At 39.7% G+C, this 26,937-nt stretch overlaps 1 protein-coding gene, 1 long non-coding RNA gene and 1 other non-coding gene across 3 annotated transcripts; 1 reads left to right on the forward strand and 2 right to left on the reverse strand.

Annotated features, from left to right (window-relative positions):
- Window positions 1-5,772: 5,772 nt before the first annotated feature.
- LOC145956572 (uncharacterized) lies at window positions 5,773-8,823 on the reverse strand. Its single transcript, XR_014432817.1, has 2 exons — window positions 6,666-8,823; window positions 5,773-6,118 (listed from the first exon to the last, which is right to left on the reverse strand). It is a non-coding gene; the product is annotated as an uncharacterized LOC145956572 (long non-coding RNA).
- Window positions 8,824-11,222: 2,399 nt separating this feature from the next.
- LOC114915322 (small nucleolar RNA R71) lies at window positions 11,223-11,328 on the reverse strand. The gene has a single exon (XR_003803296.1). It is a non-coding gene; the product is annotated as a small nucleolar RNA R71 (small nucleolar RNA).
- A 646-nt stretch (window positions 11,329-11,974) lies between these two features.
- LOC109791477 (uncharacterized) lies at window positions 11,975-13,582 on the forward strand. Its single transcript, XM_083071935.1, has 2 exons — window positions 11,975-12,227; window positions 12,360-13,582. Exons 1-2 carry the CDS (start codon window positions 11,975-11,977, stop codon window positions 13,580-13,582), a joined length of 1,476 nt encoding a protein of 491 aa, XP_082928061.1.
- Window positions 13,583-26,937: the final 13,355 nt, after the last annotated feature.

A 26,937-nucleotide genomic window follows, 5' to 3' on the forward strand; every position in this document is an offset into this window, starting at 1 on the left:
TCACAAATATAAATCTTAATTCCTTACAAGTTATTGTCTAAGCTTGTTCACTAAGTTATCAATTCCTTAAATGACTTAACCCATAACTTAGCTTTAAGAACAAGAGTGTATAAATGACTAATAACATTTACTCTATTCCTTGTGGTAAACACCATGAGTTTCTCTTAGTTCGAAGGTTCACAAGTATTTTCCAATCACTTTAAACCCAAAAAATCAAGTTAGGGAAAATCAAACCATAACAAACACTAAGTAAAGAAGAGAACAATAATACTAAATAATAACTAGGATTAATAACTTAGAAAGTTAACATGAGAATATGTATGGTTACCTCAAATCCTAACAAGGGTGAACTTAGCTACACATAGACGTGGAGAATTAGAAAAATGATGAAGAAATGAAGAAACTTGATCTTAAAGACATAAGAGTTTTTTTAATCGCAACACATACTCAAAGAAGTATTCTTAATTATATGTCTTTGAATCCCTCCTTGTTAGGTCATAAATCCATTTATCTTTTCTCATTAATGACATATCAACATTTTAGCACTGAGTATGAAATGCCACCCTGAACGTGAGACAGGGAATAACAAAATTTAACCTTTGGAGTTGTGGCATTGAGCATGGAATTCCACACTCAGCATGGCAAATTGAGTCACTCTCTAGAAGGTTGACATTGAGCATGGGATTTCACGTTGAGCATCAAAACTTAGCCAAATTTCTTCTTCTCCCTTGATGTTTCACCAAGCTTTTCACATGCTTATTAATTTCAATGTTTCCCACCCTTTTGCTTATCATCTACAAATTAACATTAAAAGGATTGTAAATACTAAAAGCTTAAGTATAAACTAACGTTAACTTACTACAAATTAAGATAAATTTGGATCAAATCAAGGGCAAAAAAAGAAAAAGAAAAGTGCATCAAATTATACCACAAGATTAAACCAAATATGACATTTATCACTCACCCATAGTCACTTGGAGATCAACACCAAACTAAGCACTTTAATCAATGACTTAACTAGTCTCACAATGTTATTAGGATCACAAATTAATTTTGTAAGCATTGCTATCATGGCACCATCTCAAATAACTAACAATCTGCCCATACCATAACCTACACAAAGTTTGCAAGGTCACAAAATGTATACCATTATTCAATCAATATTTTAATATTGACGCTAAAGATCAATTTTGACTAAACACCCCCACTTTTTTTCTTAATTACTCTAGTACCAGTATGAACATCATAGTTCATACTCTTAAACTAAGCATCCTCTCAATCCATAATTATAAATGTACTCATGTTCTAAGGGTGGAACTTAGCGAGACTCATCTCATGCCTGATGCCATCACTTCAGAATGTGTTCTGTAACTCTCTAGAGGTCCCTTGTCCAGTGTGGCCAACACCACACCTGATGGCTAAGCCATGGAGAGCACCTTGTGCTCTCTATAACTTTGCACCTTGTGCTACCTCCCTAATGCTCGATGCATTGAGGCAAATAGCATTCTTCATTCTCTAGGTTCCTAGCGCTCAACACAAAGAACCCTATACCCAAATGCAAAATCAGTTTGTGCTCACCTATGGAACTCGTGAAAATTGCACAAGTTACAAAAACCCAACCTCTCTCTAATCCAATTAGTAAAAAGATCAATTAAATCCTAATACTACACATTTATGTAATCAATTACTCAAATTACACACCAATTTCACAAATGTCATCCAATTACTCAAATTACTTCACTTCTAGTAGACTGGAACAGGACGTTCCCAAATTGGAACTGGTCGTTCCAAACTACTCAAACAAGGGTGATTTAGTAGCCCACAACGGGTCGTTCCCAAACTAGAACGGGCCATTCCAAACTACTAAATAGGCCTATAAATACTAGTTGAGAATGGACCATTCCAAACAGCGTCGTTATGACTTAATTACAACCCTAGAACGGGCCATTCTGGATGTGAATTTTACACATGAAATTTGAGTCCAGAACGAGCTGTTCCGGATTCAAAACGAGTCATTCTAGCCACTCCAGACTTCTATAAATATGCCACATGCATGTAGTTGAGGAGAAAGAAGGGGAATTTAGAGAAAAGTTTTAGAGAGAAGTTTTTTAGAGAAGGACTCTGGGTCTGTGAGCTCCTTTCTCTCCCAAATTTTCTCTGTATGATTCTTCTCCTCCTCTAGATCACTAATGTCTTTTGTCTTTTCTTGAAATTCAGACTAGAAAGCTTTCTTTGGGTGGATTGAAGTTTTTGGGTTGAGCTTGGAAAGGGAATTCTACTTCTTCTCAGTTCTTGGCCATTTTGAGCCAATTTTCAGGTGAGGGAAGTTAAAATATTTGTTGTTTAGATTGCATGTGAGTTTAGAAACTCAATCGATGCATGAATGTTGAGAATCCATGGTTAGATTGGAGAAATTGTTCATTTTGGGGTTTTTGGGAAAATTGGAGTTTTGATGATTTTGATGCATCAGATGGGTGCATGTTGATTTTGAACTTATTTTTGAGTTGTGTGGAGCCTATGCATTGTGTTTTTGTGTTTTCATGTTGCTGGATTTGCTAGTTTGGATGAGTTTTTGAACTCTCTAACTGGGATTAGGCCGGGCGCAAGTTGAGCGCGCCGGGCGCGGAATAACTTAGGGCTCTCGGGTTGGATGTTAGGCCAGGCGTTATTTGGTTGCGCCGGGCGTGAGTGGGTTTGATGTTTTTGGATTGAAATTGATGCTCGTGCATCTTTAAAGTTGAAGTTTTAGATCATGTATGTATGATATATGATGTATGGTGAGGTGTAATTCATATGTATGCGATAATGATATATATGAATGTTTAAATATGATATGACATGTCTATATGTTCATATGAAAATGATATTGATCATGATGGTAGACCATGTATGTTGTGTGATGCATTATTGCATGTGATACCTTATGACATGAGTATGATTATTGATCATGATAGTGGATAGACCATGTATGATGTGTGATGCATTATTACATGTGATGCCTTATGTCATGAGTCTAGCCTAGGACTTGAGGGGAGGGAAAATGTTTTTAAAATGGAAGAGCTGACATAGAGTCTCTTGAGAGTGGTGCTTGGATAGGCCACTGATATATGAGAGTGGTGCTCAGGTAGGCCACTGGATTTGGGTGAGAGTGGTGCTTAGGTAGACCACTGGGTTGGGTGAGTCTCCTCTAAGTCCTTAGCTAGTGTTGGAGCGGAGTATGAGGTCGAGGGTTATTCCCTTAACCAAGTTCTAGGGAAGGTGTGTGGATCCCTATAGATAGTCGATGGGCGAACTCCACAAGTGACTTGGTAATGCATGCCAAGGTCGTGGTAAGCCTGTACCCAACTGTGCTATACTTGATGGTGGATCCGAACTTCCAATTGTGTAAGTGACATCATCCGAGTAAACCCCAGTGAGAATTTTTATCCTGTTTAGCTGTGACCAAGCGGGTGTATTAGGCGTGAAAATAGTTGGGGTGGTTTCGATAGGATTGGGATGTCACTTACACTGCTCTGTTGTTAGGGAGATCTCCTAGGTGTATGCATGCTGAAACATTAGATGATAGATATGCATTTGATATATTTCATGTGTTGCTTAATTGCATGAATGTTGTTGTGATGAAGTGTATGGTGTTTGACTTCATGATTGGTGTGTTGCATTTTATGCATGAGTAGATTTGGATAAAGTGTATGGTGTGGCACTATGAACATGATTGGATAAATGTGTAGTATACATTATTGTTCTATACTTGTATGGTTGTTTATTGAACTCTAGCTTACCCTTATGTTTCCATGTGGATGGACTGCGATGATCATACTTTGTTTGGGAGCAGATCAGGGCCAGCTTGGAGTTGAGGTCCGCTGCCAGACGAGGAGTTTTGTCCTAGTGTTAGAGTTACCTGTGGGGTAATTGTTGTTATGCTTGACCGGCACTAGGGAATATTATTTTGGATGACTGTACATACACATAGTGTTATCATTTGTATTTAGAAAATTTAGTTATTATTATATTTTATATACCTTATATGTATGAGTTGTCACATTTAATATTCCTTTTAGTATACTTGTAGTAGTGCGATTCCACTAAGTGTAGGGGCCATGGCGGGTCGTTACACTTTTATGGTATCAGAGTCGGTCGAGTCTTTTGGATACTTTGTGGGGAGTGATCCTTCTAGGTTTCTGTTGTGTCATATCTCTGATATGTGTTAGTTTTAGTGATATATGGTCGTATAGTGTTACTAAAAGAATGTTTTGGATTCTTTTAGTATGGTGAGGCCTCAGTATGATCAGATCGCTAGGGCCATGGAGATGATGGCCATGGCGATGTAGAAACAAAGTGCTCACCTTGCTTAGATGAAGGCAGGTAGAGCTACGACTGAGGCAGCTAGACCGGTGGTCTCTCAAGATAGGAGAGATTTAGCAGAGTTTAGGAGATGTTAGTGTTGAGTGTCTTTTATGCATGATTTACACTCGACTTTTGGTACTCTTTTTGGTACTTGTAGATATTTATATATGTTATTTTACCCCCTAAATTGGAAAAATCAAAGTATATTAAAAGGATAGAAGAGTAGTAGCAAAATCTTAATGTTTTCCCTCCATTTTTGTAGAAAAATTGAGAAGATAAAGTTCCACAGCCATAGCTGTGGTTCTGGAGCTATAGCTGTGGAAATCTGGGGAGAAATTTTGAAGGCCAGAAACTTGCAGCTATAGCTGTGGTTCTGCAGCTATAGCTGTGGAAATCTGGAATGCTCATTTTTGGTTCCAGAGACTTGAAGCTATAGCTGTGGATCTGGAGCTCGAGCTGTGGAAATCTGAAATACAATTTGAAGCTCTAGAGAGTTGAAGCTAAAGCTGTGAACTCAAAGCTAAAGTCATGGAGCACCCAGGACCCAACAAAAACTCCAGAGATCCACAGCCATAATTGTGGCTTCACAATTGCAGCGCTGGAGGTTCCTTAAGCTTGAAAGAGTTGCCACAGCTATAGCTGTGAAACCACAGCTGCGGCTTTGGAGGTTTCTTCACCCTGAAGGACTCTCCACAGCCATAGCCGTGGATCTACAGCTGCAGCCGTGGGAGGAAAAATCACTCTTTGCCCCTGTTTTAAAGCTCATATAAAAGGGGAAAAATCAGGAGAAACAGGGCATCACGAAATTTCACTAGTGGAAAAAAGGCTTTTAAAATCGGTTATTTTGGACTTTTAAAATCGGTTATGGAACCGATCTTAAAAGAGCCGATTTTGAAAAGGTAGACTTTTAAGATCGGTTATCAACCGATTTTAAAAGTAGACTTTTAAGATCGGTTGATTTATAACCGATCTTAAAAGTCTTGACTTTTAAAATCGGTTGTTATATAACCGATTTTAAAAGTCTTGACTTTTAAGATCGGTTATGATTTTAACCGATCTTAAAAGTCAAGACTTTTAAAATCGGTTATGTAACAACCGATTTTAAAAGTCAATTGAAATAAAAAAAAATTAATATTATCTATCACAAATTAAATTTGTATGCAAGCAACTGAGTTCATAAATCTATCACAAATTAAATTTGTATGCAAGCAACTGAGTTTAAACACTGATATATTATTATCATATACACTCTAAATCAATAGTTCATCATTAACATGAATATCTTATCTGAAATCCTTCTAGATTTTAAACCCAAAAAAGAGTGAAATTAAGAAACCTTAAGTCAAATCTCAAAATACTCAAAGCAAGCACAATAAAAACCAAAAGTTTCACAAATCATAGAAGAAACAATCAATGTGACAGCAATACTATCGGAAATTCAATGGCATAAATTAGAATTCTAAAATACATAATCAGAGCTGACAGTTAGGTAAAATGAAATTCATCTTGCATTAATCACTTGCAATAGAATTATAAGTGTTGGCAAAATACAGGATATGTAATATATAACAATCATAATAAAAAAAACCAAGATTACATCAATCAACGCAACTCCCAGCCTAAACTTGTGTAAGCCTTTTCTGCCAATCCAGGACCCTTTTGCACAATATAAAATTCAAGAAATGCATAGGTTCAAGCAAACACAAGTATAACCTGATGCACAATCAACGCCAAATACAACAACTATTTTCCCTGTGTGAGTCTCTTGAATGTCCTGCAGATTGCGAGAGAAAACCCAATTAGAAGTATGTTATAAGATGAAAGAGAATAACTGAATATATTAAAATTCTTCAGAATGTATTTAGCCATAGAACAAAACCTTACCAGTTTTCTATTCAACAAAAATAATAACACAACCTACCCAAGTACCTTATTATACCTCTTACTCCCTTCAAAAAATAAAAAATAAAATTAAAATAACACTAATTGGAAATTTTTTATATAGAAAAGGGAAGTTTCACCAGATACAACTCAATACTTTTATTCAAAATTTGGTGTTTATTTCTTGATCCCAACATATACACTATCTTTCAATTAATAAAAGAAAAACACAATTTTTCCCATCCCTTAGACCCTTACCCACAAATAGGTAAGATACAATTTTCATTTGCATTAAGAACAATTATGAAGTCAGTAATAGGGGATTACGTGAATGGGGGATGTAAACCATCAATTTTGCACATAATAGAAGTATTTAAACCAGCCGAACAAGATCATGTATAAACAAAATAAGATATTAAAATAATGGTAATGTTAATCACCTGTTTAGTGGCACCGTCACGAATTTAATTCTGCATGGCATAATATTGAGGAGCCAGCTCGGTTAACCATAGGCAATCAACTCTGGTTAAATTTCGGACATACTTGTTATTAGTTTGGACCAATTCATTATATATCACGCACTCTGGTTTTTGCCGGAATAATACAGAAGAAGGGTGGATCTGCACCACCTGACCACTTGCCAAAGCCCTGTCATGTAACTAAGAAATAAGAGTCTCTTTTTATAGCAAAGCATTATATGATAAAATTATATATGCAGGTAAGGATTCCACTTAGTGAGTCAAAATACCAATAAAGAAATTCAAAACTAATAGTGGAATTTGAGCTTATAACAGAGGGAAAAGAAAGCAAGCTATAGAGACGGATCAACACAAGAATTTCTAGGTTGAATTAGATACTTGTATGTCCCCTCTGGTTGCTTTACAACTGCATTAAGGAAAAAGGAAGCAACAAGGCATCTGCGAAATTGAAGCATATCATCTCCACAAGATGAAAGATTCAGATCCATTTGTTGAACATGTCCCTGAATCTGCCTGCAAATAGTATTTTAGAAATGAGAAAGCATAAATGTCTGGACTAGAGTACATTATAAATAATATTTTAATATTTAACTTAAAAATAATAAAATTACCTGTGAATGAATATTTAGCCCAGTAGTAGTAAAATGAAACAAAAATGAAAACCAGAAATTTAACGATGCATGATCAACTTAAAAATTTTAACAATTAATGAATGAATATTTAACAAAAAGATCAAAATTATGAATCTTATAAAATTAAGAAATTAAAATTGCAGAATTAAAATTTGGCAAACCAAAATTGCAAATTGAATATCATGCGAAACTAAAGCATAATTTAATATAATTTTATAATATAAGTAGTATTAAATCACAATTGAATCCTATCAAATTTTAACATCCTTTATAAAAAAAACCTTGACCGTGCTGATGAAATACCACAAAATAAAACTTATTTATATTATTTAAAGGTTTTTCTTAAATACTACTTGACTTTATTATGAATATAGTTATCTTTTAAAATCTTAATAATACACCCTAAAACAGTACAACTCATTTTGGATAGAAACTCACATATTTTTTTATATCTTATCCTGCAATGAAGTCATGCGCAATCCTAACAAAGTTAACCCTTATTAATTATTACCTTAATCCTTACTAATGAAGATACATCATAGATGCATGTTTTCAATTGTTGCAAGTCAGAAGCCAACGAATAGGACAAAGAATTGTCATTGTCCACTACATATATTTTTAAAGAGAAAACAGTAAAACACTCTTAACCCCCGAATTCAGCCAGAAAATCAAAGGCATCCAGCTTCCTAAAACCACACAAGAACCAAACAGTAAAACACTAACAATTCTAACCAAGAGCTTACCTATCAATTTGTGTCATGTATGTGGTCTAACAAACTACTGAGAACGAACGCAAGTGGGTATGTCAAAAGAATTTGTTGTGAACATTTCAATAATAAAAATGAATGGGCCCCATGAATCACAATTTGTCGCCCTCCTTGTTTAGAACCTGCATCAAACAGTTAGTGGGCAAAACCAATCATACTGAAAAAATAAAATGTCATGATAAACACCAGTATCTCGTGGGCAGTTAGCAAAATAAACAGAAAACGACTGAAGAAATGCATATTTAATATACGTATTACTTAGGTTAAACTCCAATTCAGATGGGAGAACAACACCAACAACATCTTTGATACTTCATGCAAGTTTTATCCTTTCTAAAACCTCATGAAAGCCACCTAAAGAACTGCATCTAAATTCCATCCTAATTAAATTCCCACAGATTTAAAACCAGAATCGAACCTTCAGCAAGAAAAAGACGCCCATTGCCGCCATGTGCTCCCCGGACTACACATGCTGGAACCCCACAAACCTAATCTGCATAGCCAACAACATCCCCAACACATACATGCAGTTATACGCCACATAGAGCCTCAACGAGTACCTCCCCGTGACCAGCAGCTCCAACACATAAAGCGGCACCATGTAGAAATAAGCGATGAGCGCGACGGCGACGAGGCTGACGCAGGAGTCCCAAACCTCCTTGGCGAAGAAGTAAGCGACGAGGGTGGTGTTGGAGGCGAAGAAGGGGGTGGTGAGGACGCAGACCTTGCGGATGTGGACAGCGAGACGGAGGAGGCGGAGGAGGGAGTGAATGGCGACGGCAGTGAGCATGAGGCCGGGGTAGAGGGTGCCGCCGACGATGCGGCCGAGGGGTTCCAGGACTCAGAGTCGAACCAGTTCCAGAACTCGGAGAAGCCATGGCGCGTGAAAAAAGAAGCGTGGTGCAGTAGTTGAAGTAGGGGTCGAACTCGTGGATCATGGACTCGTAGCGGAGGACGCTGAAGAGGCGCGTGACGAAGGCAAGGAGGTAGATGAGGGAGAGCGTGGCAACGCGGATTAGGAGCTCTTGCTGCTTGGTTTTGAGCTTCAGGGTTTTGGGGAGGGAGAAGGAGTTGAGGAGATCTTGCGCCATTGGAGAGACTACCATTGTTGAGATTGATTGCTTTAGGGTTTCACAATTTGCAAGGTTTTAGTGAAAGCCATCGTGAATGGGTAGAAACCCTAAGCACGAATGAAGGAAAGGGAACATAGGATATTTAAGATCGGTTATCCTGGAACCGATTTTGTATGTTGGATACAAAATCGGTTCCTTTATAACCGATCTTAAAAGTACTAAAAAAGATATGATTTAAAATCAGTTAAAATGTAACTGATTTTAAAAATATTTTTTAAAATCGGTTATATTTGAACCGATTTTAAATGTATATCTTTTAAGATCGGTCATAAAATAACCGATCTTAAAAGTACTTTTAAGATCGGTTAAATTTGAACCGATCTTAAAAGTGTTCATATTATTTACAAAATTGCCACCGCGTCACTTTTAAGATCGGTTACCTTGTAACCGATCTTAAAACTCCGATTTTAAATCCAATTTTTGCACTAGTGTTTACAGAGAAAAACAGAGGAGAAGCACGTGAAGAGGAGAGAACGAAGGGAGAACAAAGATTTGGAAGCTGAATCCTTTGGGAACGAAGATCAACTCCATTTCTTCATCCTTTACTTTGTAATTTCTTCTTTTCACTCTTTGATCCTGTAATGGCCATGTGTAGCTAAACTTCTTAAGGATTGGTTGGATGTAACTACTAACTCTTCTTCTTAAATATATGCATTTTGATCTCATTATTTGTGCATTGATTCTTCTCTTAATGCTTATATCGGCTTGATCACCCGTTGTATGATTTTTGGTTTTTGAATCCAGTTGGAAAACGTTTTTGAAAACCTGAACTGAATCTTGCACCTAATCATTTCTTGTTCTAGGAATAGACTTGATTTGGTTAGTCACATTGTTCAAGTCATTGTTCTTAATGCGAAGTGTTAAACTCAAAACATAGAGGAATCATGTTTTGAGCTTAATGACTTTAGGATTCAACCTTGAGGAATCTTGTTGGATTACTTAATGAACGTGGAAATAATGGAATTAGAATCGCATGTATTTTAAGAAGATTTATGAGTTAGCAAGTGCTTCTGGACCAATCCTTGTCTCTTAACCATTGTCTTTACTACTCTTAATTTATTGTGTTGTTTTACTCCATCTTTACCCATTTGCAATTTTAACATCATTCTCATTTAAATCATCAGAGCAAGAATTACTAAACACTCAAATCCCTGAGGACAATATTTGAATACTACTTCGAAACTTGGTTCACTTGCCAAGTGGTGTGTTTGCGAAAAACCTCATCAAGTTTCTGGCGCCGTTGCCAGGGATTTGGTGCTATTTAGTAATTCTTAATCTTGTGATTTTGTAATTGTGTAGATAATTCATTTGTGAATAGTTATAATATATAGATACATTTGTCTTGTTGTGTTTTGTGGACTCACCTTGCTGTGCAGACTTCTTGAAATTGTATGCAAGGAAAAACTCCAGCCGAGGAGTTAAATTTTGACCCTCAAATAGAAAGAACGGCAAGGAGGAACAACAGTAGAACAAGAAGGCTTAGACAGTTAAAGAGACTTCAAAAACAACAACAAGATCTTCCAAGTTCTTCAACTTCATCAAATCAACCACACCTTGAAACAGAAATGGCTGAAGAAGGAACAGGCCCTCATAATGGTGGACATGGACCAGCCAGACCTCCTAGAAGGACCCTAGGTGATTATGCACAACAACATGGTCCTAGGCATTTCTCTAGCATTTCAGCTCCAAATACTTCTAGAGCCATGGAGATGAAGCCTGCCTTCCTTACTTTGGTTAGCTCACAACAATTTGCTGGCCTTGATCATGAGGACCCATACTCACACCTTTCAAATTTCTATAAGTTATGTGGAACAATGGGAATCCCTGAAGGTGATGAAGAAGCTGTATATTTGAGGTTGTTTCCATTCTCTTTAATAGGAAAAGCTAAAGTTTAGTTACAATCTCACCCGAATCAAAGTTTGACAAGCTGGGGTGATGTGGAAAACAAGTTTGTGAATAGATTTTATCCTTCATCCAAGTATATTAAGGCCAAGTCAGAAATCACTACTTTCAAGCAAGGTGCAGATGAACCATTTTGTGAAGCTTGGGAAAGATTTAAGTCATTGCTCAGAAAATGTCCTAACCATGGGTTTGAAGATATAGCTCAACTGAATTTCTTTGTTAATGGAATCAAGCTTGAGGTGAAGATGTTATTGGATGCATCAGCTGGTGGCACCATGATGACTGTGAATCCAGAGGAAGCCACTCAAATCATAGAATCTTTGGCATCTTCTGATCACCAAGCAGAGCATGGGAGACACCAATCTCATAAAAGAGGAGTTCTTGATCTCAGTACTAATGATGCAATCCTTGCACAAAACAAGCTGCTATCTCAACAGATTGAAGCACTGACTAAGCAGATGGCCAAGATTCCACAACAGCTTCATGCTATTGCTTCTTCTTCGAATCAATCAAATTCTTCTCTAAAGTGTGATTTTTGTGGGGGAGATCATCCCAATGGCCACTGTTCTGAAACTCCAAATGAAGAAGAAGTCAACTATGTGGGAAACCAACAGAAATGAGGTAATTTTAATTCCCATAATTATAATACAAACAATTATATGCAGGGGAATCAAGGTTGGAGAAACAACAACAACCAAGGATATGGATGGAGGAATGAAGCTGGACCATCCAATAGGCCACCACAACAATCACAGCAACAACAACCTGTGTATCCCTCTATGCATGAAAGAACTAGTAAATTGGAGGAGACTCTGAACCAGTTCATGTAGGTATCTATGAACAACCAGAAAAACACTGAAGCTTCCATCAAGAATTTGGAGGTGCAGGTGGGTCAGCTAGCTAAACAATTAGCTGACATGTCTAAAGGCCCATTTTCAGCCAACACCAAGACCAACCCCAAGGAGTATTGCCAAGCCATAACAACAAGAAGTGGGAAGGTAGTTGGTAGTGATATTGGGGTGAGTGGTGACAATGAGGGTGCTGATAATAAGGAAGAAAATAGTGAATTTAAGGAGGTTGAGGAAGAAAGTGAGAAGAATGAGGGAGAAAATAATAAAAATGAGGGTGTAAATAGTGAGAAAATAAAATAGAAGAATGGAGTAAAGAAGGAGAAAAATAAAAAGAAGGGCAAGGAAGTCATTTCCACTGTTCCTACTAAAGACTTACCTTACCCTCATGCCCCATCTAAGAAAGAGAAGGAAAGACAATTTGCAAGGTTTCTAGACATCATCAAGAAGCTCCAGATAAATATTCCCTTCACTGAAGCCATGGAACAAATGCCTACTTATGCTCGGTTCATGAAGGATCTCTTGACTAAGAAGAGAAGAATTCTTGAAGAAGAAACTGTGGAGCTTGAGACTGGGTGTAGTGCCATCATACAAAAATCTTTGCCTCAAAAATCCAGAGATCCGGGTAGTTTTACTCTCCCCGTGTCTATTGGAAATCTATCAGTGGGTAAGGCACTATTGGACCTTGGAGCCAGTGTTAACTTGATGCCTTTATCCATGCTGAAGAAGATAGGAGAAGTAGAGGTACGACCTACAAGAATGACCTTACAGTTGGCAGATAGATCCATCAAGCTTCCACATGGTATAGTGGAAGATATGATCGTGAAGGTTGATAAGTTCATGTTTCCAGTTGATTTCGTAGTCATGGATATGGAAGAGGATGTAGAAGTTCCTTTGATATTGGGCAGACCCTTCATGAAGACAGCTAGAGTTATCATAGACATGGATGATGGAAAGCTGAAGGTGAGAGTTCAAGATGAAGAAATGAGTTTCAATGTATTTGAAACAACGAAGTTTCCAAAAGGCAACAAAGATTGCTTTAGAATTGATGTATTAGATGATGTGTACTTGGAAACTCAAAATGATTTCAAGAGCTCATCGCCACTAGAGAAGGCTTTGCCTATCTCTAACGAAGAATTGGAAAAGGTCATTGGTAAAGCTTGTCATCTGCCAGTGGGATTGGAACATAAAGCATTTTGGGCTTTGAAGGCCTTAAATTATGATTTGAAGGCAGCAGGGGAGAAAAAAAAGCTTCAATTGCATGAATGGGAAGAAAGGAGATTGAAAGCTTATGAGTCCTCTAAGTCTTACAAGCACAAAGCCAAGATATATCATGACAGGAAAATTCTGAACAGGAGCTTCCAACCTGGCCAGCAAGTATTAGTGTTCAATTCCAGGTTGAAACTTTTCCCTGGGAAGCTCAAATCTAAGTGGTCAGGTCCTTTCTTGATTAAATTTGTCAAATCATATGGAGCTATTGAACTTGAAGATCCTGCTTCTGGAAGGACTTGGTTGGTTAATGGTCAGAGGCTCAAGCACTATTTGGGTGGTGAAGTTGAGAGATTCACTGCCAGCACACATTTGAAGAAGCCATGAACAATCTGAATTGTCAAGCTAAAGACACTAAATTAGCATGTTCTTGTTTTAATTTCTGTTTTAGATTCTAAGTTTTAGTTTGAATAGTGAGTAGTTAAGAGTTTTTGTTCATAGATTGCTTGATTTCAATATGAATGTTGCTTGATGATTGGCATGTTTTGGAATGTGTTAACATTTCTGATCTAGTTTAAGTTTTGTTTGTGTGTTGTGTGTTAAGATTTTGTGTGTTATTTTGTTGTTTGATAATGGTGCTGCATTATTTTGGGTGTTGGGTCTGTGATTATTTTGATAATGTGGAGTGTGCAGTGAAATATCTTTGTTCATAGGGAGGTTTGGTTCCACGTTGTTGTGGTGTTATAATGGGTTTTGGCTGAGTTATACTACTGATTGCTTGATGGTTAAGTACATGTTGAACTTGATGTCTAGTATGGAATTCTTTTGTGATGTTTTGAGATTTCATAAACAAATTAGTGTTACACTTGGGTATGAAGTTTTAAGTGTTGATAGAGGTACCAATGTGGAATGATGGTATAGTTTAAAAGCTCAGGGAGAGCTAAGAATGAATCTGGTCTCAAATGAATGCTTGAAGGAGTTATTTCCATGTAGAAATGAAATCCTAAGTCCCAACGCTCAAGCGCCAGGCTCATAGCCATGGCGCCAACTCTCTGTTGGACTTCTAGATGTATTTCAACTTGCACGCTGAAGCGCCAACTCCACCGCTAAAGCCCCAAGTTTCTATGTGAACCAATTTTTATGTGTAGAACTTCAAAGCTTGAGCGTCAGGCCCACGGCTATAGCGCCAAGTTTCTGGAAATCAAACTTTTTGAGATAACACTCAACGCTCCAGCGCTGGCTTTCACGGCCATAGCGCCAACCCTCTGGAGCTCTCTTTTGAGTTCAAAAATCCTCAACGCTCAAGCTCCAAAACTCAGCCATGGCGCTAACTTTCTGTCCACTTCCTTAGAATTTCAAACCCTCACCGCTCCAGCGTTGGACTCATGGCTTTAGCGCCAAGTTTCGGTCTTGGCAATTGCATGTTAAAAATCCCACAGCTAAGGCTCCAAAACCCACAGCCATAACGCCAACTTCCTGGCGCCAAGTCTAAGATAAGGGGATTCTAAACATATGAGATAAATCAAAGGTTTTGAGTTTTGGGTCAATTTCAAAAAACGAAACCCCTCTCTCCACCTCTTCATTTTCCCCTTTCTCTCATCTCCACCTCTTCATCTTTCTTCTTCTGTCACTCAAGAAACCTCCTCATCTCCTCACATTGCATCTCCTCTCTTCATAATCTACATAAAACCATCATTTTGCATCATCCATTGTGCACACAAACACAAAAGACTCCATTTTTATTGACATTGCAAGGTAAAGTCTTCACTTTTCTCTTCCCTTTTTCTTTGTTGCATGGAAGGTGGTTGTGAGTTCTTCATTCCTTTAAATCTTTCTCATACTCTTGCATCATTTCTGAACCTTTTGGTTGGATTGGAAGTACACACATGGGAAAAGCATGAATTTGGGTGTTTGAATCTTCCATATGGCACATGCATGAGCCTTCTCATTTTCTGCTTGTTTTGTGTTCGAAGAAATGCCTGAATGAGAAAAGTATTTGATTTGAACACAATGAAAGCTTTGAAAAAGGTGGTCACTGAAATGTTCTATTTTGTGAAGAATTTTGAGCCTTGCATGGAAAGAATTCACATGGATGTTGTTTCTCCTTATCATGTCCATCAATTGCTTGATCAAATGCCTAAGTGAATATGTGTTCTTTATCCAAAGTGTGAAATCATTGATCATGGAAGCAAATAAGAAATATTTTCTTGTTCATTGGTGGCTTTGAAATAACTTTAGTGCTTCACATGTTAGAATGTTTATTGATCATTCCTTATGCCCCATGAAGAATTGTGTTTTGTTTGTATGATCAATCTGTGGATTAACTTGGTTGCCAGAATTGGTTGTCAAATTTTCAGATAGTTTCTTCAAGAGGTGGCGGTTCAGGCGGAAGCTCTAAAGCCACTCATAAAATCCCAGCTGCACCAACCCCACCACCACCATCTAAAGTGGCCTGGGGACAATCCTATATTTTTTGGAGGGGGTGGAGATCAAGGCGAACAACTTCATGGTGGGGAGCAGGAGCATGAGCAGGCAATGATAAAGAAAGAGATGATGGAGGGTCATTGTCACCCTCGTTCTGAGGAAGAGAAGTTCCACTTTAATTTTATGCCATTTCAAATTCCATTTATTTTAAATTCAAGTTGTTTTAGTTTCTATTTTGTTAATTGTTTGGACTATCTGATGGTTTATATACTTTTTGTGAATTAACAATCACCAAAAAAAAAATGGGAAAAATTGAAAATCATTTTTGAAAGGTAGGAAATGAGATGGCTTTTAGATCAACAAAAAACAAAAACACATATTTTGATTCACTTAAAAATGGTTTGTTGTAAGGCTTGCTTTGAGGTTGTACTCATCCAATTTGCTTGATCATGAAGTTGTGAGATATCTGATTAGCATGGCATGAAAGATCAGTAATTGAGCATTTACCCAAGCTGGTGAATGAGAGAGACTAAACAGTGCATTTATCAAATACACTTATACTTTGAGAGCCATCATCATAGCATATGTGTTTGCATTGGTTGAGTCTTGAATGATTGTTCTTGTGAGAAATTTTTGGACAGGATCAAGGTATTCTATTGTGAATAACTGAAATCTTCTTAAGCCTAGAGCCAAACAGCCAGCCATAATGGAATCCATCCTTTAAAACCTGTTTGAGCCTTAACCTTCAAATAACCTTAAACCTTTCCCAAATACCAACTCATCACCCTGACCAAACTCTTGAGAGTAAATGAAAATGAATTGGGGATTAAGTTGGGGTAGTTGGTAAAAATTGCCAAGTTGAGAGGAAGTGGTGAAATTAAACTAATGCAAAGTTGAAGGGAAGAGTCACCCTCCATCATTTTCACTGTTCAAATTCAAGTGTGCTTGTTAGTTTTATTCTATCAGTATCATATACTCAAAAAAAAATCAAAAAAATCAAAGAATCAAATCAAAAGCAAAATAAGCAAGCACCTGTATAAATAGTCTTAAAAGAGAGGGGCCTCTTGAAATCTAGGCAGAGAATCTTAAGAAAAGAGGGTGTGTAATTAGAGGAAGAATTTGGGCTGAGAGATCTAGTTGGAGTTGAATATTTAGAGTGAGCAAGATGGAGTGTTTGGTTCATGTTCATTTTACTCTCTTGAGTTTGAACCCTGTTAATTTGAAAAACCACACTCCTTTGTTAACCAAGCCTCAGTCAACCTTCAACCTTCAAAAAAAAAAAAGTCCTTGTGATCCTTAATTTTCTCTTAAAGAGTAGTACTGAAGAGATGATATCAATGCTTATTTTCATAGAAATGATTGTAGACCCCTAAAATTGTCCGGGTCGGAAATAAAGCTTGAAGACTCTTGAGGACTGAAGGAAAGTCAGCCAGAAGGACTCATGGAAGGCCCTAGGAGGATTCTCTGTAGGTCTAGAGGTCTTGTAATAAGCTCAAAATAAGGAAGTGGAGGGAATGAAGCCCAATACGGCCTCCCAAAAGTTCAGTACGGCCGTATTAAACATTTTGAACTACAATACGGCCGCACTGAACTCAATACGACCGGATTGAAGTTCACTACGGCCGCACTGAACTCAATACGACCGTATTGAGGTTTCTTGAACTTCAATACGGCCGCACTGAACTCAATACGGCTGTATTGAGGTTTCTTGAACTTCAATACGGCCGTACTGAATTCAATACGGCCGTATTGTAGTTCAAAAACTCAATACGGGCCGTATTGACCCCCAGAGGCCGTACTGCGCCTCATCCCTATAAATATGACGTCAATTGGACGTCATTTGACACTTTTTACACTGAGTTTTAATCCTCTTCTTGAGTATTCTGGGTTTTTTTGAGCAGTACTCTGCCTAGAAATCACTCGGAGAGTTGATCCGACAAAGTTCTCGAGTTCTGAGCTTTTTGCTTGAGTCTCGAACTGAGTCGAAGGGAAATCCTCCGGATTTCCATAGTTAAAATTTTCTAGGAGGGAGCGAGCGGGCTTGTAGAGCGAGGGAACGCCAAAAAGCTTCCCAGTTTTACTTGAATATAAAAGCACGCTTCAAAGGTTTCTTCTTAAAGTCCTTCCTTTTACTGCTTTCTGTGTGTATATTTAACTGTCATCATGTAGATAGTTAAGTTATAATTGTTTAGAATAAATGAATAAAGGGTAATTTAGTAATTTCGCACCATTATTTTTAGAAATAATCTGTCATAGGGAACCCGAAAGGGGCGCTGTGGGGTGCTAACACCTTCCCCACGCGTAACCGACTCCCTTACCCGACTCTGGTTGTCATGGCCGAAGTCGATTTTTGAATCGATTGCCTTAAACTTCTTTTTCCAATGTTTTGAGTAAAACATTGGTGGCGACTCCATGAACCCTTCCTTTTTATGAAAACCGCTAATCCATGGAGGGTCCCGCTTGGGATTAACATGGATTGGTGAGCCTTTTAATAAAATTGCTCGTTTGACAAGGTCTCAGTTTGAGAATAAGTCATTCTAGCAATCCATATTTTTAAACAAATAAAAGAGTCCAACCATCCATCGCGAATGCCGAAAGCCCGTTTCGGGCCGGTGGCGACAGATGGCGACTCCACTGGGGAAGCCTCGAGAGTCAGTCCCATTTAGTGACAGATTATTTTTAACAAATAATAGTTAAAATTACTTTATTACCCCTTGTTTGTATGATAACATGCTTTATTTATATGGCTTTAATAACTGTTGTATGTTTAAATTTTCGCAAATGTTTGAAATAAAAACTGCACACAAACCTTTGCACACAACAGTTCCCTCTATACCCGGGGGCATGAGTGGTAAGCCATAGGGAGTGGATGTTAGTACGGCCGGTTGTCGAATGGGTCTATAGGTGCTCGTAGACCGTTGTCGGAAAGCATCACTCAAGGTGATAACCATGAACTCGAGTCCGACAGTGCGTTGGAGCTTTCCATCGACTTACGACGAGAGGAATTGGGTCCCTATAATGGGGGCACCTTGGGGGCCTCAGACCGGTGAGAACAGTTAGAACCACCTTGAATATGCACCTTTCTGCAGGAAACCCCTACCTCGTGATTCGCTCGTGACTGTTCGTGGATGAGTGAATTGTCTGTGTAAATGCTTATGTGCAATTGTTTGTGCATTAATAAATAACCTCGTGATAAGGTCTAAGAATAAATCCCCATGCATGAAAAAAACCATGACATGAGAGGAAAGACCATGTGCGAAAATATAATAAAAGTGAGGAGCATGTGCATCATTACCAATAAGACATCATGCATCCTCATAAACCATGCATTTTAGGTTCACCAATACCTCTTGACATGAGTAAAAGAGACCCATAATTATCGAGATTCTCCGTTGAGGAGAGATCATAAGTCAAGGAGGGTAGTAACACTCTGTTTTAAAAAGGCAGCGCCTTAAAAATGGAGGGTTATCAAGCTCATGTCAAGAGCGTATTCATTCCATAAATTAATTAGATTAAATATTCATTTTTAGAAAGTGGCTGGTCATCTCTCTGTCCTCACACGCGCGCAGAAAATCAAGAAGATGGAAGCGCTGGAGGACCAAAATAAGAAGCTTACAGCCGAGCTCTCACAGCTCAAAGAACAAATGGCGCAAATGATGGAACTCATGCGTCACCATAATGTACATGGGTCTCACCACAGTGACCATGAGTCCCATCATCATGAGGAGGAGGAACATGAGGAAGAACCTCCACGAGCTGTACCCCTTGGGGCGGGGATCATGATTAAAGAGCCCGAGGTTTCAAAGGAACAATTCCATGCTCTTGAGGATCGGCTAAGGGCTATGGAGGGGCATGATTTTGACATCAAAGATGCCGCCGACATGTGCTTGGTGAGGGACATCCAATTCCCTCCCAAATTTAAAGTGCCAGATTTCCCAAAATACGTGGGATCGACTTGCCCTAAGAGTCATCTCACCATGTACTGTCGCAAAATGGCTGCATATGCCACAAATGAAAAGCTCTTGATCCATTGCTTCCAAGAGAGCTTAGCCGATACTGCGCTCAATTGGTATATGCAGCTAGATGGAAATCTAGTACATACATGGAGGCAGTTGGCCGACGCCTTTCTCAAGCGCTATAAATACAACATCGACCTAACACCCGATAGGTCAGATCTTCAAGCCTTGAGTAAAAAGAACGATGAATCCTTCAAGGCGTATGCCCAACGATGGAGGGAGTTGGCGGCACAAATAGAGCCCCCGCTGTCAGATAAGGAGACGGTGTCATTGTTCATAAACTCGTTGACCGGACCCTATTATGACAAGATGATAGGGAACACGACAACGCTCTTCTCGGACATCATCACCATTGGAGAAAGAGTGGAACAAGGGCTGAAAAGTGGGAAGTTAGCTAAGCCTCCCCAATCATTTGAAGCTAAGAAGACCTCCGGGAAGAAGAAGGAAGGAGGAGTCAACGCCGTAACTATCTCTTCGTCTTCTTCCACTTCGAAGTCAGGAAGATCGCAATTCACCCCTGTGAAGAAGTTTGATAAACTTCCGACCACCTACAGCGATCTCCTGCCGAAGCTAGTAGAAGCCAAACTTCTAGCTTATGTTCCACCAAGAAAGATCGACCCACCTTACCCCGATTGGTACAAGCCACAGGACAAATGTTTATACCATTCGGGGGCACCAGGGCATTCAACGGAGAACTGTTTAGCTCTCAAACACAAGGTCCAAAGCCTTATTCATGCTGGATGGGTCACTTTCGATTCGACAGCGCCCGACGTGAGCAAGAATCCTCTGCCAAAGCAGGAGTAGAGAGAAGAACAAGCCACGATAGGGCCCCTTCATATTTCTCTTTTAGGGACTCATGATCAGTACCCGAGATCATGAGAACCTTTTCATGTAAATAAGGGTTTTTGTACAGTTTTAATACATATCAATAAAGAGGCATTTTTCACACATTACTCTCTTTTTTGTTCTTTTCTCTCTTTCCTCATTAACATTAATAATTCTAAACCTAAACAGAACCAATAAAATAATTATGTCTGTAATTGTTCGCTCTGACCGGGATCCGAAGGTGAATGGGTTGAGTTGGACAGTGATGAGGAGACCATCTCTCCGGATCTGCAAAGACTGCTAGATCAAGAAGCTCGTCTACTCCGACCGTGTCAAGAGAAATTAGAGACTGTGAATTTGGGGCATGGCCGAGAGATAAAAAAGGTCAACATTAGGACCCATACCAGTGATGAAATAAGGACACATGTTTCCGCTATGATTATAATAAAATCATTCTTCATTGCTTCTTTTCTTGCTTATAATAAAATTCTAAACCACATTATTTTTAACCCTGTTTGAATAAGCATGAATGAGGTTAAAATCATCTTAATAATAATAAACCCGCATCATTTTTTATGTGGAAGTGTGTGTGACAACTTGGAGCACCTTCCCTTGGCCTCGACAAGTGCCATCATGGATAAAAATAAATCCTTTAAAATAAAAGAAGCTCGGCAGAAAACCCAAAAAGGGAGATGCGCAAAAATAAGAGCAAAGAACCCGCTAGGAATCCCACGAAAGGGTGACCTAGGCAAAAATTAGAGTTGCAAAATAAACAAAAAACAAAAGTCCGCTAAAACACCACAAAAGGGTGTTTCAGGCAAAAATAAGGACAATCAAAAAAAAAAAAAACAAAAAACAAAAAACAAAAAACAAAAAACAAAAGAAATCCATGATGGTACCACGAGCCGAATTCAAGAAAGGTTCAAGGGAAGCTATCCAAGTTGTCGAATCACAACACGACTTTTTAACTTCATAAGTGTTTAATCAAACAAGCCTAAACACATAAGCCTACCTTGGCCATCCATTCTTACAAAAACCATTTTTGAAAAATAAATCCCCTCTAAAACACAAACTTCAGAACAAAAATATCTTTCTTTTCTTTTCTCTCTTGTCCCAAAAGATTTTAGGATAATCTAGTGGAAGCACGGAGAAATAAATCATCACTGATAATGGATCTAATCTGAACAACAAAATGGTGGAAGAACTGTGCCAAGAATTCAAGATCCAACACCATAACTCTTCCCCATATCGGCCAAAGATGAATGGGGCAGTCGAGGCAACCAATAAGAACATCAAGAAAATAGGGCAAATGATGGTTGCCTCATTTAAAGACTGGCACGAGATGTTACCCTTCGCTCTTCATGGTTATAGGACTTCAGTACGCACATCTACAGGAGCTACTCCATTCTCCCTCGTCTATGGGATGGAGGCAGTTCTACCCGTCGAAGTCAAGATACCTTCTCTAAGGGTAATTATGGAAGCAAAACTTTCCGAGGCAGAGTGGGTTCAAAGCCGATATGATCAATTGAACCTCATCGAAGAAAAATGGCTGAACGCCATATGCCATGGTCAAGCCTATCAGAGGAAGATCAAAAAGGCTTTTGACAAGAAAGTCCACCCTCGAGTCTACCATGAGGGAGAGCTGGTAATGAAGAAATTGCTACCAGCTCAAAAGGACAAAATCGGAAAGTGGGCCCCAAATTACTAAGGACCATAAGTGATAAAACGAGCCTTCTCAGGAGGAGCATTAACCCTCACAGACATGGATGGAGAAGAACTTCGATACCCAGTCAATGCTGACGTGGTAAAGAAGTATTATGCTTGAAGACGTTGCTTGCATAAGCCCGCTAGGATGAAAACCCGAAAAGGGCGTCCTAGGCAAAAATTAGGGAAAAATAAAAGCCCGCCAGTACAAGGGTACTAGGCAAAACAAAGGCGAATCTATCCCCGCTAGGATACGTCCTAGGCAAAAGTTAGGGGCAAAAGAATAAGATACAAAAACAAAGCAAGCAACGATCACTTGAATCGAAAACCGAAAGGCGGCTCAAGTGATTATCTTCTAGAAGCAAGCGTCTTGCAGCATCTACACTCCTGGCTCAGGCATCTCACCCGAAGCAACTAGGGGAATGTAAAGAGCAACAATTACAAATATAATTGTTAAGCCCAATGTATATAGCCTACCCTGGCCAGCCATTCTTCAGAAATTCCTTCTGTATATCTTTCTGTAAAAACACTTGTGAATATCAATAAAATATCTATTCATTTTCTCTTCTCTCTTGACCATGTGATTATGCCTCTAAAATTGGTATTTCATAAAAATTGTACGAAACTCTGTTAATAATCGGTCAAATAAAGAAAGTTGGAGGGGTTCCTATAAAAATCAGTAATCTCCTGCATTAAAAGGCTCACGAAAATACTCCCTCGCGTTAATAACAGAAGTCCCTCTAAAAGAATAAGAGGATAGGGAGAGCCATTCACTTTTCTAAATAAAAGAACAAAAATAAAAACTTGCATCGCGTGCATCACACACATTAGTTGCACATTTAAAGACCTTACCACGAGGCAATTGCATAAAATAGAAAAAATAGAAAAATGCTTGTGTATGACAGCAGTCAACAAAAGCCGAAAACGAAAAAAGGCAAGGATACAAACAATACTCCTCAGTTTGTACAGAATAACTGAGCTTGGAGAGGCTTGCTGAACTAATACTCTCTCAGAATAACTGAGCCTGGAGAGGCTCGCCGAAATAATACTCTCTCAGAATAATTGAACCTGGAGAGGCTTGCCGAAACAATACTCCCTCTTAGAATAATTGAGCCTGGAGAGGCTCGCCGAAACAATACTCCCTCTTAGAATAATTGAGCCTGGAGAGGCTCGCCGAAATAATACTCTCTCAGAATAACTGAGCCTGGAGAGGCTCGCAGAAATAATACTCCCCAGAGAAACCTCAGCTTAAGCTCATGGAACAAATCCCCAGCGAGAGCTATCAAAGCAAGATCGTCAAAATCCCCAATGGAAGCGCGATCATCCAAGCAAAATATTCAGTCAAAAGACTTGAAACTTCCTCAGTGGAAGATAGCTCTCTGACTCAAGCGCTGAGTGAGGCTAAGCCTGCAGAGGCTTCCTAAATAATACTCTGGGATACATAAGATCCCCAAATCCCCAGTCGCCTACTCAAGAGGCACCCCTACAAAAGGAGAAAAATAAAAAATATCAATAAATATTCCCCAAGCGGAATTCGGCATCCAGCCAAAACACCGAACATCAAGATGATTTGCCTAACAGAAGAGGCCAGTCAAGAATTGAACGACAGAATCCCCCAGCGGATAACAGCCTACACAGAGGCTACAAAAATCAAAAAATCAAAAGAGACACCCGAATAAGGATAACCGGGATACTCCACCAACGTCAAAGGACGTCAGCCAAACATAAGGCATCGCTCAATTCATGAAGAGCATCTGTGTCTGCACCCCAAGGAGTCAGAAATTCCCCATGGGTACCAACTGTGCAAATGCAAGTTGGGGCACAAGAACCTATGAATGACTGCACATCCCCTAGACGGATCCATGCGTTATCCAGCCCTCAGTGGCACAAAATCAGAAAAAACCATCGAAGCAGCATAGTGGACTGTGGAGACAAAAAATCATCTCAGATCCCTGGAGAGGGTAAACTCGCATTGCCGAAGTGATCAGAAGACACGGACGCAGACCCTGGAGAGGGCAAACTCAGTTGCCTAGGTCGTCAGAGACAACCGAAGCAAAGTCTGGAGAGACGGTACTCAAAGTCTGGAGAGACGGTACTCAGAGTCTGGAGAGACGATACTCAGAGTCTGGAGAGACGGTACTCAGAGTCTGGAGAGACGGTACTCAGAGTCTGGAGAGACGGTACTCAGAGTCTGGAGAGACGGTACTCAGAGTCTGGAGAGACGGTACTCAGAGTCTGGAGAGACGGTACTCAGAGTCTGGAGAGACGGTACTCAAAGTCTGGAGAGACGGTACTCAAAGTCTGGAGAGACGGTACTCAGAGTCTGGAGAGACGGTACTCAGAGTCTGGAGAGACGGTACTCAGAGTCTGGAGAGACGGTACTCAGAGTCTGGAGAGACGGTACTCAAAGTCTGGAGAGACGATACTCAAAGTCTGGAGAGACGGTATTCAAAGTCTGGAGAGACGGTACTCAAAGTCTGGAGAGACGGTACTCAAAGTCTGGAGAGACGGTACTCAAAGTCTGGAGAGACGGTACTCAGAGTATGGCGAGACGGTACTCAGAGTCTGGAGAGACGGTACTCAGAGTCTGGAGAGACGGTACTCAGAGTCTGGAGAGACGGTACTCAGAGTCTGGAGAGACGGTACTCAGAGTCTGGAGAGACGGTACTCAGAGTCTGGAGAGACGGTACTCAGAGTCTGGAGAGACGGTACTCAGAGTCTGGAGAGACGGTACTCAGAGTCTGGAGAGACGGTACTCAAAGTCTGGAGAGACGGTACTCATAGTGTGGAGAGACGGTACTCAAAGTCTGGAGAGACGGTACTCAAAGTCTGGAGAGACGGTACTCAAAGTCTGGAGAGACGGTACTCAAAGTCTGGAGAGACGGTACTCAAAGTCTGGAGAGACGGTACTCAAGGTCTGGAGAGACAGTACTCAACCATCAGCGTCGTCAGAGGCACGTTGGTGTTCAACCTCCGGCTCGGGCGTCGAGTGAAGTTGACCCTGGAGAGGGTAAACTCAGCTACCGAGGTTGTCAGAAGCGCCGAGGTATGCAACAACCTGGAGAGGCTACTCAACAATTTTCCACCGGAAGACGCTACAAGTCAGAAGGTTGGCACATCACCCGGACAATTGGGTCAACTCCTTTACTTGTCAGCCGGTACACTAAAAAGCCGCTTGACTAAGTAAAGGGGGGGCAGCTGTAGACCCCTAAAATTGTCCGGGTCGGAAATAAAGCTTGAAGACTCTTGAGGACTGAAGGAAAGTCAGCCAGAAGGACTCATGGAAGGCCCTAGGAGGATTCTCTGTAGGTCTAGAGGTCTTGTAATAAGCTCAAAATAAGGAAGTGGAGGGAATGAAGCCCAATACGGCCTCCCAAAAGTTCAGTACGGCCGTATTGAACATTTTGAACTACAATACGGCCGCACTGAACTCAATACGACCGGATTGAAGTTCACTACGGCCGCACTGAACTCAATACGGCCGTATTGAGGTTTCTTGAACTGCAATACGGCCGCACTGAACTCAATACGGCTGTATTGAGGTTTCTTGAACTTCAATACGGCCGTACTGAATTCAATACGGCCGTATTGTAGTTCAAAAACTCAATACGGGCCGTATTGACCCCCAGAGGCCGTACTGCGCCTCATCCCTATAAATATGACGTCAATTGGACGTCATTTGACACTTTTTACACTGAGTTTTAACCCTCTTCTTGAGTATTCTGGGTTTTTTTGAGCAGTACTCTGCCTAGAAATCACTCGGAGAGTTGATCCGACAAAGTTCTCGAGTTCTGAGCTTTTTGTTTGAGTCTCGAACTGAGTCGAAGGGAAATCCTCCGGATTTCCATAGTTAAAATTTTCTAGGAGGGAGCGAGCGGGCTTGTAGAGCGAGGGAACGCCAAAAAGCTTCCCAGTTTTACTTGAATATAAAAGCACGCTTCAAAGGTTTCTTCTTAAAGTCCTTCCTTTTACTGCTTTCTGTGTGTATATTTAACTGTCATCATGTAGATAGTTAAGTTATAATTGTTTAGAATAAATGAATAAAGGGTAATTTAGTAATTTCTCACCATTATTTTTAGAAATAATCTGTCATAGGGAACCCGAAAGGGGCGCTGTGGGGTGCTAACACCTTCCCCACGCGTAACCGACTCCCTTACCCGACTCTGGTTGTCATGGCCGAAGTCGATTTTTGAATCGATTGCCTTAAACTTCTTTTTCCAATGTTTTGAGTAAAACATTGGTGGCGACTCCATGAACCCTTCCTTTTTATGAAAACCGCTAATCCATGGAGGGTCCCGCTTGGGATTAACATGGATTGGTGAGCCTTTTAATAAAATTGCTCGTTTGACAAGGTCTCAGTTTGAGAATAAGTCATTCTAGCAATCCATATTTTTAAACAAATAAAAGAGTCCAACCATCCATCGCGAATCCCGAAAGCCCGTTTCGGGCCGGTGGCGACAATGATGAATGGACTTGAGAGAAACACTCACCCTGGAGAGCCATTGTTGAGAGAGTATGTTCAGATATTGGTTTGTAATGTTCATGCTATGATTTGCCTTGCAATTTTTGTGGTTGGGCATGATTGTTGTTGTGGGCACCTCAGTGAGTAGAAATTGTTTTGTTATGGTGAATTGATTGAGTGTTTACCTATTGTTGATACAAAAGAAATCTCATGGTAGGAAGTGACCTTTTTGGTTTTTGATTGGTATCTTGTTGGGGACCAGCAAGAGATTAAGTTGGGGTAGTTGTTGAGTGTCTTTTAAGCATGATTTA

This window comes from Cajanus cajan, chromosome 3, assembly GCF_000230855.2.
Source record: "Cajanus cajan strain Asha chromosome 3, NIPB_CcT2T_4, whole genome shotgun sequence".
Lineage (NCBI taxonomy): Eukaryota > Viridiplantae > Streptophyta > Magnoliopsida > Fabales > Fabaceae > Cajanus > Cajanus cajan.